Source organism: Rattus norvegicus, chromosome 6, assembly GCF_021556685.1.
Source record: "Rattus norvegicus strain SHRSP/BbbUtx chromosome 6, alternate assembly SHRSP_T2T, whole genome shotgun sequence".
NCBI lineage: Eukaryota > Metazoa > Chordata > Mammalia > Rodentia > Muridae > Rattus > Rattus norvegicus.
Window position 1 is genome coordinate 138,226,212 of NC_141539.1, and position 17,872 is coordinate 138,244,083.

At 55.9% G+C, this 17,872-nt stretch overlaps 2 protein-coding genes across 5 annotated transcripts; both read left to right on the forward strand.

Moving 5' to 3' along the window:
* Nucleotides 1–2,689: 2,689 nt before the first annotated feature.
* On the forward strand, nt 2,690–7,652 carry Crip2 (cysteine-rich protein 2). 3 transcript variants are annotated; one of them, NM_022501.1, is given in 7 exon segments: nt 2,690–2,788; nt 5,800–5,952; nt 6,186–6,326; nt 6,399–6,467; nt 6,550–6,644; nt 6,970–7,027; nt 7,113–7,651. In NM_022501.1, coding segments are annotated over 7 exon segments (627 nt in total). In that variant the 5' UTR covers nt 2,690–2,745; the 3' UTR covers nt 7,181–7,651.
* A 679-nt stretch (nt 7,653–8,331) lies between these two features.
* Crip1 (cysteine rich protein 1) lies at nt 8,332–16,072 on the forward strand. 2 transcript variants are annotated; one of them, NM_001134933.2, is made up of 6 exons: nt 8,332–8,413; nt 14,304–14,375; nt 15,475–15,569; nt 15,646–15,703; nt 15,812–15,858; nt 15,964–16,072. In NM_001134933.2, exons 2-5 carry the CDS (start codon nt 14,336–14,338, stop codon nt 15,850–15,852), a joined length of 234 nt encoding a protein of 77 aa, NP_001128405.1. In that variant the 5' UTR covers nt 8,332–8,413; nt 14,304–14,335; the 3' UTR covers nt 15,853–15,858; nt 15,964–16,072. The 2 variants fall into 2 exon arrangements, with proteins under 2 accessions (NP_001128405.1, NP_001231796.1); NM_001244867.1 differs by lacking the exon at nt 8,332–8,413 and having other exon boundaries at nt 14,274–14,375.
* Nucleotides 16,073–17,872: the final 1,800 nt, after the last annotated feature.

The window sequence follows — 17,872 nt, forward strand, 5'->3', positions numbered from 1 at the left end:
CACTTGGGATAAAGATAAGGGGTATCTTGGATCCCCGGAGGGAGCTTGTGATGGGGCCTTATCGGGGACAGGCCAGGTGTCTGGGACAGTGTGATGACATATGCCCTACTCATGTCCCTAGGGTCGTTGGGTTTCTCCCAGTTGATCTGGCCTCTACCTTGTCCTCTGCTCCTCAAGGACTCTCCAGGCTTGAAGGGCCTCCTGTGAGTCCTGCTCCCATCTGGGAGTCTGCAGGGAGCTTGGCTCTAGCGAGGTGCACATGAGGCCCCTTCTGACCTAGTTCCCTCAGCTCCCCTCAGCCACAGGTCATTTCCCAAAGGCTGAGCCCGAGTACTGAGACTTCATTTGTAAGTGGGCTCCAGTACCCTGTGTGTCTTGGGCCATGTGTCTACCTTGGCTGATTGGACATCAAAGCCAAGGTGAAGAATGGGAAGCTGACATAGACCGGTGGCTTATGGGCCCAGGAAAGTAATCTACTCTACCCTGAAGCCTTTCAATGAGGAAAACGACTAGGACGGGTGCTGGCTTGAAGACCTGTCCTAGACTCGGTTTGCCTACCTGCCCAGGATATAGCTCAGAGCCTTCATTCCGGGCTCTGCCATACCTAGCCATGGGTTCCCTTCCAGTAGATGTGTGGCCCTGCCCTAGGTGACCGAGCACATGAAGATAGAACTCCAAGGTATTTCTTACCTTACTGGGGCCCTAGAGAAGACTGCTGCTGACCTGCCCCACACCACACCATCTACCATATGCATAGATGAGAGAGCCCACTAAGGGATGATCAGCTTGGGGGCCAAGACCCAGATGAGTCCGTCCTAGCTATAAAAGAAGGGACCCTGTCCAAAAGGCACTGTGGAAGCCTCTACCTACCTCTTCCCTTGGCTGGTGTGTCCAAATGTGCCTGCCCCTGTGATCCTGTTACTGCCCTTCTGCCCTCCACAGCCTTGGGAGTGGAGGCCAAGGCTACTGTTTGTCATCGACCCATGTGACTTCCCGCTGGGCTCACACAGTCCCGTAGCCCTCCTTGATTGTCCAGGGACCCAGCAGAGTGGGTCGGACAAAAGCTGCAATTAAGCCCTCTTACCGGGCCCTTCTCTGACCCCTTCTCTCCCTGGGCATCTAGCCAGTATCTCCTGTCATTCTTTTGTGGCTACCCACTGGCCTACTCCTACCTACTCTTTCATTAGGGCTGGGCACCCTTGAGGCCTTTCCAGAAGACTAGCTGTGCCTAGCCCAGTCAGCCCTGTCTTTCACTGCAAATATTAGTGGTGGGGTGGTCAAGCAGGCTGGTACCCAGGGTCCACAGGATTCCTAAGGTGGGAAGCTGGAGAGGGCACAATAATGAAGGCTTGGGTTGGAAGTCGTAGGACACCCATGAATTAATTCAGCCTGAACAGGAACCTCGCTATGAATGGTCTGTCCAGGAAGGCTTCCTTACTGGCCTCTCACCTTGGCTGGCATGTGTCCACAGGTGCCAGGGGGAGCTGGTCTGGCTGGTCAGTCAGGCTTGGAGGGGGCGGCACATGTTTCTGGGCTGTTGTCACCATGGAAATGGCAGTTACTGCAGGATATGTGTGCAACGGAAGGGCCACCACATGGAGCCAGAATAGTAGGCCGTGGATCGCCAATATGCCTGGCACCTGGGACCACTTGGCTCCCAGTGTATGGGCTGGACAGAGAAATGAAATATGGGTGTCCAGCACAGCATTGAGGAAACTTGGGTGGAGTATCTTGGAGTCAGCTGCCCAACCTGGGACGGATCAACAGAGTTTGGGACTTGTAGGGTGTTTGTTTCTCAGGCCCAGTGCCCAGGTTGGGTCAGGAGGCTCAAAGGAGAGGCCTGTGGTTCCATGGGAGTTGGTGGACGGCAAGCAAGCTCTTAGCGGGAAGGAAAATGGGAGGGGTCTATTCTGAGGACAAGGTGGGAGACCCTGTCTGGGAAGCAGGATTTCTGGCTCTGTTGCTCTACAGAATGCATTGGGGCCAGAATTCTGGGAGTCAGAGACCCTAGTCTGAGGAAGAGCTGCTGCGAGCAGCCTCACAGAAGGGTTTATTAGCCCACAACACGAGGCGGAGGAAATTCTCAGGTACCCAATTCCTCCAAGGATAGAAGTGCCTTAGAGGCCAGTGCACCTGCGGCCCTTTCAGAGCCTGCTCTGGCTGACTCCACTCCTCCCCCACTCATCCCAGTGGTTTCTTAAGCTGTTTTTGGAATTGGTGGCGCTTACAAGTGAGCCAGCCTCGCCCGCCCCTCCTTCAGCACCACAGACAGGACCGCGGCGCCCCGCCCGGAATCCGATGCTTCGTGCTTCTGTGCAGCGAGGCCGTTACTATAGAAACGAAGCAACAAAGGGAGGCGGCGCCGGGAGGCGGGAATGGCGGGGGGCGTCCCGCGGTCTTCTCATGCCCCCTCCTACCACGAGCAGGCCCGGGCCTCAAGACCTAGAGCTGGGGATCCCAAGTCCGCTCTCCAGCTAGAGATCACAATGTGGACATGGAATCCTCGGGCGATCCCTGTGGACGCCACCCCACTCCGGAGTAGGGGGCGCTAGGCCGAGCCCTTCCGACCCTGGCAGGTGCGCCCCGCCTGCAGCGCGCCCAGCTGCTGGCGTCCCGGGGGCGGGCTCCTGAAGCCCCGCCCAGGTCTCGGAGCCAATCCACCTCCGGGGGCGGGCGGGGCAGGCGCGGGCGGCGGCGCAGAGAGGAGCGCGGGTGGAGGGCGCGGACCGACCGAGCGCACCGACCATGGCCTCCAAGTGTCCCAAGTGTGACAAGACCGTGTACTTCGGTGAGTATCCACCCGCCGTCCGCCTTCTCCTCTAGGCCCCTGTCTGACAGCCACACCCCGTAATGTACACGGATGGGGTGCGCAGCCACGGTCTTGGGATGCGCGATCGGTAGCTAAGCTCGCCACGCTGCTTTCGCGGGTGCGGCCCGAGGCTCGAAGGTAGTGCTGCGCGGGGCGAGGGAGGCCACCTGAGATCCTGGAGAGGCGGGTGGCGTCGGGTGGGTTCGGAAGCGCTCGGTAAGCACTGGGCGAGGTACGCAAAGTCCTGGGTCGGCCGGGGCTAGGAGCGCCCTCCTGGCCACCCTCTTGTTCAGCTTATCGCCCTTCTTCAGCGCCGCTCTTCGGGGCGGGATCCAATGAGGTCCGACGCCCCGAGACAGGTTCGTTGAGATCCCCGGGGTCCGGGCATCTCCTCCTCACCCTGTGGCTGCCTCCCAGCCTGCACATGGACCCACTAGTGTGACCGGGAGTAGCGAGTGACCCCAGTGCTAACTTCGACCTCTGCCCAGGCCTCTGGACCAGGTCTGGGATTCCGGATTCAGTCCAAGCGGGGGCGACCTTGGCTTCTGCCTCTAACGTGCTCCAGCTTGCTCCCTTTCTTGGCCATTTGCCTCGGCAGTTTCACCCGGGGTGGGGCACCGGTGACACGTCTTCCTCCGTGAGCTTGAGAATGCACTGGGTGACTAGGACCCTGGCCTCTTGGAGGTCAAGGCCATCAGGGGAGGAGGTTATGGTATGCAGGAATGTTTGATTGGTTCCTGTTTAAGGTAGCCCCTGAAGGCAGTCACCTTTATCAAGCCTCCCCTAGTCCCTGATCTGCTAACCTCCCGGGGGCTTTGCTCCTAGTTGAGCAACTTTGTCAGAGTGTCAGAGTAGCAGTATAGCTGCCTCTGAAAGACTCAGGACTAGAATAGAGGAAGACAGGGGCCTGGAAAACAAAACAAAACAAAACAGAATCTCTTCTGCTTTTCCCAGAACAGTAGTCAGTGTCCAGGTCAGTGAACTTCTTCAGTTGACGGGAGTAGAGGAGAGGAGAGGACACTTTTGTTTGTTTCCAGAGTGGAGGGACCGGATTTGGCTTGGAGTTCTGGGTGGCCTGGAGCCAGGGGTTTCCTGTTGCCTCCTGGAGGGGACAGATTGCCTGACTTCAGTCCTTTTCCTACGGAGAGATGTCTAACAAGCCCCCGAGTGAGGACGGTCCTTGGGGCCGTTCTGTATGACTTTGCCCCAGACCAGGCCAGCTCTGGACTCTCTGGGGCCTTAGCCAACAGGCACCCGGAAAAAGCACTCTGCCTGCTTGGGCGCCTCTGGCTCTCAGCAGAAAACAAAGGCTCCTCAGAGTGGCTGGCTTCTGTTCTGTGGGGAGGCCATGGGGGTCCAAAATAATGCCCTTCTGCCTAGCTAGTCTGTGCCCTAGCAGCCCACTTCCGAGTGTACTCCAGGCCCAAGGGACCCCCGGGGTGCTATGAGTCTGATTTTCTTCCAGAACACAATGCCAGGTAGGGAGAGCATTTCCTTCCAAGCGATTAGACCCAATCAATGCTGTATTCCCGATTTGGTTTGGTAATGGGGCCATCGACCCAACCAGTGGGTCTGAGGGTCAGCTCCCTGCCCCAACATGGCCCACATCCCAGAGCTGGCTAGAACAGAGTGGTTTTGGCAGCTCTGAGCTGCAGCTGCCACAGCCCCTGATGGTGGCTATCCCAACAACCTCCTTATCACTGTCCTGAGAGAGAGTGCCAGACAGGCATGGGAGCCAAGCCATCTTTCCTCCCAGGTGGCCCCTGCCTGTTCGGGCTCAGACCTAGCAAGGTTCTGGCTCACCTGTGTCTTAGCATCACAGAGGAAACTAAGCAGTGCTGTTGGGGGCAAGGGTCTGGGGGTTCCCGGAGAACACCTGTCCTGACCGTGCCCAGCAACTTAGGACTGCAGAGAGCCTGGCTTAGCTGCAAGGAGGATCCAGGCTTGCTGCCCAGCGCAGGGAGGCGGGGGGAGGGGGCTCTCAGAGTAGGCTGTGCTCCTTGGTGTTTGCCAAGGTTGTCCAGAGGAGGCATGGCCCCAGAGGGACCAGTGGGCCGCTCTTGAGAAAGGCAGGCTGGAGAGCTAGCTAGCTGTTTCTGTTATCCTCAGAGTGGAAAGCCAGAGCCAAGCAAGCATAACACCCCTCCCTCCTCCCCCGCCACTCTGGCCTGGCCCCTTCCCTTTGGAATTCCAGCTCTGCTCTCGGCTCAGGCCCTTCTTCCTGCCCACTTCTCCACCCTTTTCCTGCCTTACTCCCTTGGGGAGGCCCAGGCTTCCGTCCATTGGGATGTGGCTTAGCAGTCATTGCCCTGGCCATGGCGGGGTGGGGTCCACAACCCTCAGCTGCTGGTCGCAAACCTTTGGCGCCAAACTGGCAGCTGGAGGCAGTGGGTGGAGGGAGAGACCTCAGGGCTTAGGATGAGGAAACCAAATAGGGATCTTTCCTGGTGGTCCTGCGGCCGGGCCGTGTTCCCTCACCTGGTGCTGAAGATCAAGGGCTTTTCTCTTGGCGGTGGGACTCTGCCTGGCTCTGTGGGGAGGGAGAGAGGTGTGAGGAGACCACCGTGGGGGTGAGGCAGGGATTTTGAGGAACAAGGTATAAATAGGTACGTTGAGCAGACACGGAGGGGTTAAACCTAGTGCATGGGCTGGGACTGCTTCAGGGGATGAGCAAGGACAAAAGGGCTCCAGGATGGCTGAGGGAGCCTCTGTCAACAGTAGCCTAATCTCGGAGTCACCATGGGTGGGGTGAGAGTGCAGCTTGATGTCTGCCAGGAGGTGTGAAATGTAGGGATATGGGCCTGGAAACTTATGGGCTGCAAGAAGACTGAAAGCATGTTCTCTGACCTCCCCTTCCTCTTCCTCCCCCTCCTCTTCCTTCCCCTCTTCCCCCCTCCTCTTCCTCTTCTCCCTCCTCTTCCTCCTCTTCCTCTTCCTCTTCCTCTTCCTCTTCCTCCTCTTCCTCCTCCTTCTCCCCCTCCTTCCTACAGCCGAGAAGGTGAGCTCCCTGGGCAAGGACTGGCACAAGTTCTGCCTCAAGTGTGAGCGCTGCAACAAGACACTGACGCCTGGCGGCCATGCTGAGCATGATGGGAAACCCTTCTGCCACAAGCCCTGTTATGCCACACTGTTTGGACCCAAAGGTAAGCAGGGTCCCAGACAGGCCTCAGATGATCTGGGACAGCTCCTGTGTATGCCGGGTGGGGGTAGGCTGGGGAGGGTCGGGAGTGGGGAGTGAGTAGGTTCCATCTGCCCTTTCCTTCCCTCTCCTTCTCTGTGACCCTCCTACCCTGAAAGCCTTGGGAGAAGTTCTGTGTGAGATGGGTGGGGGTCAAGGCCTCCAACCACTAGTCTCCTAACACGCCTGCATCTACAGGCGTGAATATCGGGGGCGCTGGTTCCTACATCTACGAGAAGCCTCCGACGGAGGCCCCTCAGGTCACTGGCCCCATCGAGGTCCCTGTGGTACGAACTGAAGAGCGGAAGACCAGCGGGCCGCCCAAGGGTCCCAGCAAAGGTGGGATAGGCTCTGGGTGGGGCTTGGATATGGGTAGCCAAGATCCACCCTGACCCAATTTCACCTCTCCAGCCTCTAGTGTCACCACGTTCACTGGGGAGCCCAACATGTGCCCTCGATGCAACAAGAGAGTGTACTTCGGTAAGTGACTACCCAGCCCCCTGACTCGAGGGACCCTGTGCCTCGGAGTTGGGGTTACCACCACCCTTCTCCTCCCTCTCAGCTGAGAAGGTGACCTCCCTGGGCAAGGACTGGCACCGACCCTGCCTGCGCTGTGAGCGCTGCTCCAAGACACTGACCCCAGGCGGGCATGCTGAGGTAAGGGGTGCAGTTGGGGTGTAGGAGTCAAATGGAGCTCTAGGAGGGTACGGGAAGGAAGAGTGTGCTGGAGTAAGGATTCTGGAATTCTGCCACTGGGAGGCTCCTTGAGTTGGGGTTGCCCTAGGCTAGGTGTACTGCCCTCTCTGGCCACTAGAGGGCAGATCTGCGGATACTCCCAGGGGCTCTGCTATTCCCAGCGAAAGTGAAGACTCCCTAGGAATCCTCAGGGAGCAGGCTACCACGTGATGAAGGTCTCAGGTATCTGGGGGAGTGAAGGAAGGGAGGGGGTCCGTGCTCAGCACTCTCTCTGCACTGCCCACAGCATGATGGCCAACCCTACTGCCACAAGCCCTGCTATGGAATACTCTTTGGACCCAAAGGTGAGTAGAGGAAGCAAGGACCCCTTTCCCTCCCCCACAGCCCTGTTGGTTCCGGCTCAGCCACCCCAGCCACTCTTCTCCACAGGAGTGAATACTGGTGCTGTGGGCAGCTACATCTACGACAAGGACCCGGAAGGCACAGTTCAGCCTTAGATCTGCAGATGCTGCCCCTCGCGGTCCCCTATTTGACCCTGAGGGAGAGTGACCTGCTGCCTAGTCCTGCCTCAGTGTGTCTCGCCTGCAATTCCAGCACCTAAGTGATGGAGGAGAAAGCCCAGCTAGTCCTAGAATTTCAGCTCCCTTGGTCACCTTGGCATGTCCTATGTTGCCCGTGGTTTACTTTCTGTCTGTGTGTCTCCATAGCACCATGGGTCCTGTGTCCCCATGTCCCTGATAACTCTCCAAGGTGGCTGTCCTATGATATCCCTTTGCCCACACTCGCCCGCCAGTATTATTTATGCTCTGCTTGCCGGTGATGGGCATGAGCTAGCTCACAGCATTCCCGGGGTGACGGCACCCCAGCAAGGAGCCCTTTGCTGGTTCCCACACTACTCCCTACTTACCCTCACATGGTTCACAGCTATGGAGATTTGCTGTCAATAAATAGTTTGGTTTAAAGATTGCAGGACCTAGTGTCGTGTGTTTGTGTGTGTGTGGAGGGGTGTAAACCCAAGACTGTGTCCCTTTCTCTCTCCACAGACATCCCCTTGCACCCCTGAGCCCAGTATTGATAGGGATGTAGTCCATAAGCATTTCCGAACTGGGGAGGCTGATTTAGGCATCAGTGCCAACACTGACATATGTGGGAAGCAGGGAGGGGCTGCACTGGGCAGAGGTGAGATGATGGACGGAGCAGTGGAGGGGGGGATCCTTTGAGGACACAGCTCTGAAGCAATGTAGAAGTGAGGTTTATACCTGTGACAAGCATGGGGGGAACACCTCACAGGTGTTCCTGTGAAAAGCAGGAACCATGGAATGAGGCCTGGAGATGGTGGAAACTAAAGTGCAGGACAGCCTAGTACTGGGCGGAGAAGTGCGTGGAAGGGCAAGGGTGCTGTTAGATGCCAGTCTGACCAGGCTGTGCCTTAACCTGTCTCTAGAGTATACCCCAGGGAGAAATAAGGACAGTGTTAGGCAAGGGTTTAGGGACAGGGTTTGTCGTGAGGCCGTGAACTGAACCGTGTCTTCTCAAGTGGGCCGGGTTCTGGGACTGCAACCCGCTTCTCACAGTGGGCGTGTCCGTCTTCCATTTGCTTTTCCCAGAATGCCCACTAGACGGCGCCCCTGCATTTCAGTGGAGCTTGGCCTCAGCTAGTCCTGTTCACTTCAATCCAAGTCTCAGAGCGTCTGGGGCAAGTGGCTCCCAGATCTGGTCACTGCCACGGGGTAAGAAGACTTTTTAGGTTTGCCCCTAGCTTCTTGTTCAGCCCTGTAGGCCACTGACACTGGTGTGACTGGGTGGGGCTATTGTCCTATGCGCAGAGTCTGGTGTTTGCCCCTCTCTTCACCCTCGCCAAGGGAGGTCCAGCAGATATTGGGCTCCGGGACTCCTGCCCCATATGACCTCTCCCACCAAGACGCCGCTCCTTGGCTGCACATTTTGGATAGAGCTGGGCAGCCCGAGCTCTTCTTGATTGGCGGTGCGTGGGAGTAGAGGGGGACGATGAATTGTCAGTCCTCGGAGCAGAAAGAATTCTAGCAGCTCAGCCCGAAAGAATCGAAGAGGCTGGCCCTTCTCGATCCTGGGCGGGACCTTTGAAGACGAGAAGGGGATTTCCCTGGTTGGGTCACGAGGGCAGGGGTCTTCCCAGGGCAGATTCATCCCCGCGCCCGCGGGCAGCTTTGCTGTACATCGGGGGTGGGGGTGGGGAGGACGGGGCAGGATCTGGCCTTTTCCTGCGGAGGAAGATGACGTTGCTTGGTGTTTGTTTCCAAGGAGTTGTCGTGGAAACGCGGCGGTGCTGCGACTGTTTGTCTGGGTCTTGTTGCCAGGCGGTGTCCGCTGCATTGCCAGGTCGCGTCAGTGGCACCAGCTTCCGATGCGCCCAAGATGAAGGAGAGAATGGAAGCCTTTGTCTGGCATCCACCCTTCTGGGAGTCTGCCCTGAGCTTTTCTATCTCCCAAATAAACACCTAGACTCGGAGATGCCACCTCACCCCATTCCAAATTCTGCCGAGTCCAGAACCTCACCAGGAGACTAATAGCCGGGGCTGCTCTGCACCGTTTAGTTCCAAGAGTTCCCCTGACACGCCCTACCACGCATCCACCACCCACGCACCCACCACCCACGCACCCACCACCCACCTATCCAGCCTTGCTGTGCTCTCCAACCAAGCTCTCCTAGCTCCTCTCTGCTTACTAGTATACTCAGCTGGAGTTTATGGGGTGCCCAGCCTATGGCTCCTTCTCCCCATTTATCTCAGTCTTAGATCATCTTGCCAACACTCTAGCATCCTTCCTCCTGCCTAGCCTTGCTTTTCTTGGGCCAGCGACTCCTGCATCGGCCCTGGGTACCCTCCTGCCTGAGTCTTCCTCAAGCTCCTGGCGGCTAGCAGATCCCATTTAATCTCAAGATCTGACACGGCTGGCCTGCTCACTGGGTGCTGACTGAAGCCTGTGGGCAGAGTATCAAAAGGATCGCCATGTGCTAGTGCTCAGGCTATGAGTGGGTGCAGTTCTGCCTGGCCGGAGCCCAGGGTGCCAGGTGTGGGCAGCTCTTTTTCCCAGGCCAGACTGTCTGTGGGGGGTGGGCTCCAGGCCATCAGCTGTTGGTTTGGAGAGACTGGAATTCCTGGGCTTTGGCTCCAGGAAGCAGTCACTGAGCACTGGGCAGACCTCAAGGAATGCAGGGTTTAGAGTATCCTATCTGACCAGATTATAGGTCCTAGGTAGGGAGTGCAGTTCTACCAAGAGAAGGGTGGTTACGGAGTCCTGTTTCCACTGTCTACCACCCGCTTCCTGGCCCTGACGTGTTACTTCTGGAAAAGGAGGAATCTAATTGCTGTCCGTCTTAGCCTGAGGCATAAGGCCTGAATGGCGGAGGAACCTGTCTGGGAAGCAGCGTTCAGTCCCTTCTGACTATGGTCAACCATCCCAGCAGACCCACCCTAGGGCCAGATCTTGTGCCAGACGGGGGTCCCTGGAGACAAGCTGCTGAAAATAGGCCCTGGGAACTTGTAAATGTCCTACACTGGTCTGAGGGGGGAGAAGAGGGTGGGCCCTAGGGAGGCCTGTGCTGTGTGTGTCTGGGCTCAGCCTGTTCTCTAAAATGTGCGCTGGCAGCACATGAACCTGAGAGCAGAGGCCACAGGGCAGGCTCCGATGACCTCTAGCCCTTAGATGGACATCTCCGCCCATGACTACACCCTCAGCCAGGTACCAGCAGAGCCAGAAGATAAAAGCAGTTTTGGCAACACAGTTGCAACACTGCAGAGGCTCTTCCCTGAGGAGCTGAGGTTTTCTTTTTTTTTTTTTTTCTTTTTTCTTTTTTTCCGGAGCTGGGGACCGAACCCAGGGCCTTGCGCTTGCTAGGCAAGCGCTCTACCACTGAGCTAAATCCCCAACCCCGGAGCTGAGCTTTTCTAAGTGGGAGTGGGCATTGAGATTCCTCAGTGGTCATCAGCCCACAGGGCTAAACCCTACCTTCCCTGCCGGCTTCAGGGTGGGTATCCCGGCCAGTGGAGGGCGCATGGGTGTGTACAGAGAAGGCTTGAGCAGATCACGGTTCTGCCGCCTCCCCTCCCCCATGGCCTCTAAGCTGTCCTGGTAACAAGCAGTGGAGAGATCACTGTGTGCCCTTTGAGTGCATGTGAAGAGCACACCAGGCAGTTGTCTTCCTCCAGGGATAGCCTGGGGTAAGAAGAGGCAGGTGAGAGTGTAGAACTGGGCCTCAAGAAGGCTGGCAGAACTTTGATACCAACTGAGCCTCAGTCATGAGTGCTGAGGCAGAAGGCTAGTGGTCTGACTAGAAGCAGCAATGGCAGCAGGGGGGTGAGGGGAGTGTCATCTGCAGACACTATGGTAGCTTTGGAAGAGTTTCTCCCCCCCCCCCCCCCCCCCCCGTCATCGTTCTTGTTATTTTTTGAGTCAGTCTCATTTAGCCCAGGCTGGCCTTAAATGATCTATGTAGCTGAGGCTAGCTTTGAATCCTCTTGCTTCCACCCCCAAGTACTGAAAAAGAGCTTTCAGGCTAAGAGCGGGTTTTTGGTTTTTCAAGGCAGATGTGACTTTTGAGGGAATAAAGGGTTATGCGCTAAGTAAACAAAGATGGTGTTACCTTATCTCTTCATCACCATCCCTGGCTTTTTTCTCCCTCCTTTCCTACTTTCTTTCTTCCCTTCCTTCCTTTTTTTTTTATTCTTGGCAAGATCCGGCTCTGTAGCCTCAGTCTCTGGTGTGGCTCTAGCCCAACAGGCCTGTGTAGCTGTGCTGTGGCTTGTGTATGTCTTTGTGTCTCTAAGTGGATACGTCTGAATGGAATGTCTGGAAAAAACTGCTGTGTACCAACAAAGAAGGTATCGGCCCTTGGCCCCTGCCTTGGCACCCCTCCCATGACCATGGCAACAGGAAACAACATTAGAGAGGGCCAGGAAGGTTCTTGTGGCTTGGGGATAGGGGTAGGGTTCCCTAGTGCAGGGTGGGGCCAGAATTCAGGAGTGGGAGAAGGAGCTATCTCTGGGGTGGGGCAGTCGAGAGAAGAAACACAGACTGGGTTATTGACCCACGTGCCTTAGCATCGCGTCTCTTGGGTAGGAGGTAGGAAGTCTGTCAAGAAGTCCCTGGGTGTTAGATAGATAGTGGTGGCATACAATTTTAATCCCAGCGCTTAGGAATGAGAGGCAGGAAGATCTCTGAGTTTGAGGCCAGCCTGGTCTACATAGTGAGTTCCAGGATAGCTAGGGCTACACAGTGAAACCTTTCAGGAACAAAAACAAAAACAAAAACAAAACAAAACGAGGTCCCTAAGTGCAGATAGAAACGTAGCTATTTGCTCTGAGAGAGACCACACATAGACCGGAGAGCCACCGCAAAGGTGATTTGCCCCACAGGTATGCCTACCAGCCCCAGCACATGTATGTGCATTTAAGCCTTTAGCTTCTGACTCATACACCATCAGAGGGAAGGCAGGCTGCCAGGTGCCTTATGCCTCCGCCCAGTGCACACCCCTGGCAGGCAGTTGTTGGCTTCTCCCATGGACAGTGAGGTAGTGTGCTTTGTGTGTGGCCAGTCCCCAGGGATCTATGGTGGTAGAGACACCACCCTTCCACATGGCTTCTCCTTATATTACCAAGAGCTTGGCTCAGATCTCCCCTTCCAGAACCTCTGCCCATAGGATAAGCCTCCCCATTCCTCTCTCCTTTGTAGACTAAGTCAGGAGCTATAGAAATTTGTCCTCTTTTTTAACCAAAGGATTGAGAGGCTACAAGAAATGGCTGGGGAGGACTGGAGAGATGGCTCAGTGGTTAAGAGCACAGACTGTTCTTCCAGAGGTCCTGAGTTCAATTCCCAGCAACCACATGGCGGCTCACAACCATCTGTGATGGGATCCGATGCCCTCTTCTGGTGTGCCCGAAGACAGCAACGGTGTACTCACATACATAAAATAAATAAATAAATCTTAAAAAAGAAAGAAAGAAAGAAAGAAAGAAAGAAAGAAAGAAATGGCTGGGGGCCAGAGGGTGGGGTGGGGTGGGGCAGGCTGGTGGCCTTAGGTCCAGAAACCACTTGGGGGTGCCAACCCAGGCCTTTAGGTGGGTCTTAGGTAATGGTAGGCTAGAAGGTGGGAGTCTGTCCTTGTAGGTTCACCCCTGTTCTGGAGCTCTCAAGGCTTCAGAAGGTAGAGCTGGGTAATTGTGGAGCTCCAGTTTGGGACAGAAGTACAGAACCTCAAGTTAGGGTTCCTGGGAGGAAGGTAGTGTTCCAGGGGGGTACATTTGCACCCCTGGGTAGTCCCTGATCCATGATCCATCACTAATCCCATCTTGAGAGTACTGACTCTCACTTCACCAGTGGCCAGGGAGATGGAGGTACCCCTGAGCCTTGCACAGAGCCAGGCCAGGGGGTAGATAAAGGGTAGGTGTGAACGGGAGGCTCAGTCAGGGCTGAACAGTGAGAGCTGAATGTCCAGCTATCAGCAAGGGCACCATCAGCTTGTTAGGCAACAGTCAGAGTCCCAATCCCCATCGACTCTACAAACTACTCTGAAACTCAGGGCAGTAGAAGCCCCACCAGCCCTCCATATTTACTGTATGTAGGCTTAGTCTAGTCTCTACCTGGTACCAACCACGACTCAGCCTCCTCCTTAGCTGGGCGGTGGACTTGGACCGCTGAGCTCTGGGCGCTTCTCCCAGAGATAAGAACCACTCTTCATCAGTTGTGCCTCAAGGCATCAGGGAAGCGGCCTGGGCATGGCTTCATCCTTGTCTTGACCTCTAGTCTCCAACCTTAAGTTGTTAGGTGCTCAAGCTTAGATTCTGTGGTTCCTGGATGGGAGTCCCCTCTTCTGATTTCCCCTGTGAAGTTGTGGCTGCAGTCCAGTCTGCTGGCAAAGGTCAGGGTGTTCACATGCGGCTGGCCAGGGTGAACCTCCTGGTGTCTGTGTGGGTTAGATCTCCAAAAGGCTGGGTGGGAAGGGTTGGGTTACAAGGCTGAGACTATGAATGTCAGTCCTCAACTTTGAGAAGCGTCAAAATATGTGCAGACTCCTTGGATGCTAATTTGCATCTCTCTGTGCTTTATTTGAGAGAGAGAGAGAGAGAGAGAGTGTTTTGAAGCAGGGCTTTCTCACCCTGGAAACCAAATTGACCTCACCAGTTTTATTAGGACCGGCAATCACACCACATCCGGCTTTATCTGCACTTCAGAAGTTTCCTGTGCCCACCCCGGCTCCAGCTAGCCCTCGCAGGTGCAAGAGGCTAGGTTGGGCGCTGCGATCTTCGAGGGGAGGACCCAACGTCTCTATTCAGGACCTGAGGCTAGCCCTGCCCTAGGCAGGGGGCGGGGCCTGGGTCTGCAGGAGCACCCGGACTCCTTAGAGGGTCCCCGGAAGACTCAGCACTGCATGGCACTTGGCCAGTTTATCTTGCCGGAGGCGAGCATGGACCAGATGACCATTCTTGGCCGGTCGGCCTAGATCAGAGTTCCCAGGGGTCCAAGTCCCGAACTGAGGGGGTGGGGCGGGGGCGGGGCCTTAAAGGGCAGGGCCACGGGGTCCCTGAAAAGCGCGGACCAGGCGGGCGCCACCCAGTCCAGAGCCTACAACCTACTTCCTTCTAGCTGCAGCCACTTGTGCAGGACCAGGTGCCGCCATGCCGAAGTGCCCCAAGTGCGACAAGGAGGTGTATTTCGGTGAGCACAATTGGGTATCCCAGCCTCTCTCCACATTGCCCGCGGGCGTTTAGCAGGCGGTACGCGGAAGCATGGTCCAGAAACAGACAATACTGTGCTTTTCAGGTGGACCGGAGTGTCTAGAGTCCGGGGCATCGCCTGGGTTCGAACCCATGGACCTTGCCCGCGGTTTGAGGGTGGGATAATTTGGTGTTAAACGGAACCGACATCTGTGCCCACTCGCTGTCTTATGTTTCTGGGTCGGTCTTCTGGCTTCTTTGCCTCTGGGTTTCCAGGTTTCCGTGACTCCCGTGCTTCTGGATCTCCCCCTCTCTCTGACCCTGGCCTTTGGATCCTGCTGTCTCTCCCGCGTTCTGTCTGTGCGCCCTGGGCGGGGTCCTTGCTGGATGGGAAAGGAACGCGGGACTGGGGTGGCCCCTCCCAATGCTAAGTAGAAACAGACGCCCAAAACCACGTCCGGGGGGTACGATCTCGGGTGCTCGTTTTCTTGCTGTTTGCGCGCGCTAGGGCTCCTATGAGAAAGTACATGAGTAAGAGATCCCTTTGTCCCTGCTGAGACGAAGGGTGCGCCCAGGTTCAGTGCAGAGGTCAGAGGACTTTAACCGGATCTACCTAGCCTTAGATCTTCCAGACTCGTTCTCCCCCACTCCCAAGTATGAAGGCCTCTTCCTCTCCAGCCCTACACGCCCTCGGGGGTAATATCCCTGAGGTGACACTTGAAAATGTCCCACCAATGAGCCGGGTTGGGTGGTTGGGTGGCCGGGTGGCCCATGCCTTTAGTCCCAGCACTTTAGTCCCGGAAGGCAGAGAGGCAAGCAGCATCTATCTCTGTGAGTTCAAGATCAGCCTGGTCTACAGAGTGAGTTCCAGGACAGGCAGAGCTGCACAGAAAAATCCCGTCTCAAAAAAAAAAAATACAAAAAACAAAAACAAAAAACCTAAGATAAAATATCCCAACAACAGGCGATCCTTCTGTCAGAGGCAGTCCCGGGACCCAGGGTGGGCTGTCACATTGAGAGAATAAAGTGTAGGTGTCTGTGCAGCGGGAGAGGGTATGCAGGGACTCCGGTGTCTCATAGTGGGGTCTGTACTTCTGCAGCTGAGCGAGTGACGTCACTAGGCAAGGACTGGCATCGTCCCTGCCTGAAGTGCGAGAAATGTGGAAAGACACTGACCTCTGGGGGTCATGCTGAGGTAAGCGGCCGCTAGGGGGCAGCGGGAGGAGCCATAGGAGCTGGGATGGAGGTAACCCCTCTTCTTTTCTCTGTAGCATGAAGGCAAGCCCTACTGCAACCATCCCTGCTACTCCGCCATGTTTGGGCCCAAAGGTATGTCGTTGGACCTTTTCCCTAACGGGCCTCCCAGAGCTGGCCTCCCTCCACAACATATTGGTATCCTTATTTTTTTTTTTAATCTTTTCTTTTCTTTTTTTGCAGGCTTTGGGCGAGGTGGAGCTGAAAGCCACACTTTCAAGTAGACTGAGGTATAGCCCCACCTCCAGTCCCACACAGTCTATAAGACAGAGTCACCCCTAACAGAGTAAGTAACGAAATGTTGCACTCATCTTTGTCTCTGTTTCTTCTTACAGGTTGTGGAAACTCTCCCTACCCGCCCAGGCGAGTGCCAGGCCTTGTCCCTAGACAGCAGGGCTCTCCGCAGCCCTCCATGCCTTTAATAAACTTGATCTTTGGAATGCCTGTGTTTTTGTCTACTGGTGTGTGATGGAGGGGAGCTGCAGTGGGAGCCTCAACCCCAGGCCTAATGCAGGACACTGCTTTTCCTGTTGTTGCAGGCAGTGTTGCCCAGCACCCTTTGAAAGGATGGAGGGGCATGAGTTCAGGCCTACATCCAACTCCGGGATCCATGAAGTTCCTATAGTTTGATTCTGTAGCCCTGTGGTGAGGCCCTGACTGTCAGGGTCAGCAGGAACATGGCTTAGGTGGGGCTGGCCACTGTTCAGAGGGTGAATCAGTGGGAGTTGGCTTGGTTCCCTTTTTGAGCTGCTTGGTGGTGGGGGAGTCGTGTGGATTTCTTGCCTTTTCCATTTTCACTTCCTGCAACCCCACCCTGTCCCCAGAAGTGCACCCTTGTGGGTGAGTTCTGCAGCTGCTCAGCCTGGACCCAGATACTTTTTCCCTGACCAGGAATGTCCTAGGCAACCTGGTGCTCTAATGGGATTTGAGGGAGGCAGTTGAAAGGGCTTTCTGGAAACTCTCGTGGGGCCAGGCAGCTCTCAGCTTTGCCTTCCCCATGCCACTGACCATTCAAGATCCTTTGGACTTAACAAGGCCACAAAGGTCTCAGCAGTGCTCTGGCCTAGCCTACGTTCATCTTTGGCACGGACACTGCAGGAACAAGCCTGACAGGTTATTGGTGAGTCCCATAAGTGGTCTGTAGTGTAGTGTGTGGAAATGCTTGAGGTGGCCGCAATATGGAGGAGAAGAGGTCGACCTTCGGTATTAGTTTCCTACTGGGAGGGGTGTGGGTATGTTTAGTGTCCAACCAGACCTACAGAGGACCTGGAAGAGCTGTATGGGAGAAGGGCAGAAGCTCACTTTCCCCTGTTGTCTCCTACCCTTGAGTCCCCTGGCATCCTCATAATCCCAGCCTCTCAAACCCAGATCCATGTCTCTCGAAGTGTTTAAGGTGTGCAGAAGCAGGGCCCTGCCGTGAGGACAGAAAGAGTAGGTAGTATCAAGCTGGACGTGGCCATTTGGGACCAGCAGCCGTAGCTGCTTTGTAAGGGGCCAGGAAGGAGGAGACCCCGAGGCAGGATAGCTGAGGGTATCCTGATGAACAGAGGGAGGTCTGCAGCAAAACACAGGGAGAGGCAAGGTGAGCCCACAGTCCCCGTACTTCCGGGGGGCGGGGCCATCCTGTAGCAGCGGTTAGGCCGGCAGGTGCCTCAGGATCTCTCTGCCTCTCCCTCTCAACTCACTTTCCCCTTCCGCACCGCACCCTCTCCCTCTCCACCTGCCTCTTTCCCGGCTTTATTAAGATGTAGAGTACACCCAGTACTGTCCACGGTCCCAACTATTTCTGGTGGTGACATCGAGTGCACAAAGCTTAGTTTGTGTCCGCTCGAGCGTACAAGTCTCGCCCCAGCAATTCCCCGCTGCCATGCGTCGACCGCAGGCTCGTCTCTGGATCACCGTAGGCAGCATCCGGCCTTTGTCCGGCCCTCCTCCACACGCACTGGCGCACATAATGTAGTCTTTCATATCCGGCTTCCCATTAGAGGCTGCTCTGGCTCGCTACCTAAGGTTTTAGCCACGTAGTAGGCTCATGCGGGTTGCAGAGGATAATTACCGACTGCATGTGGTCAGCGTCTTTCCCCGAGCATCAGGTTGGACTCTGGGTTCATTCTGCCATTGCCATGTAGCTGCTGTGAATCCTTGCAGGATTCTCACATCTTACCAAGGTTGATCCAGTAGGGCTGAGTACAAAATTAAGTCCGACCTTAAAAGAGAGGGCCGTGCCCTTTTCAAAAGTGGAGA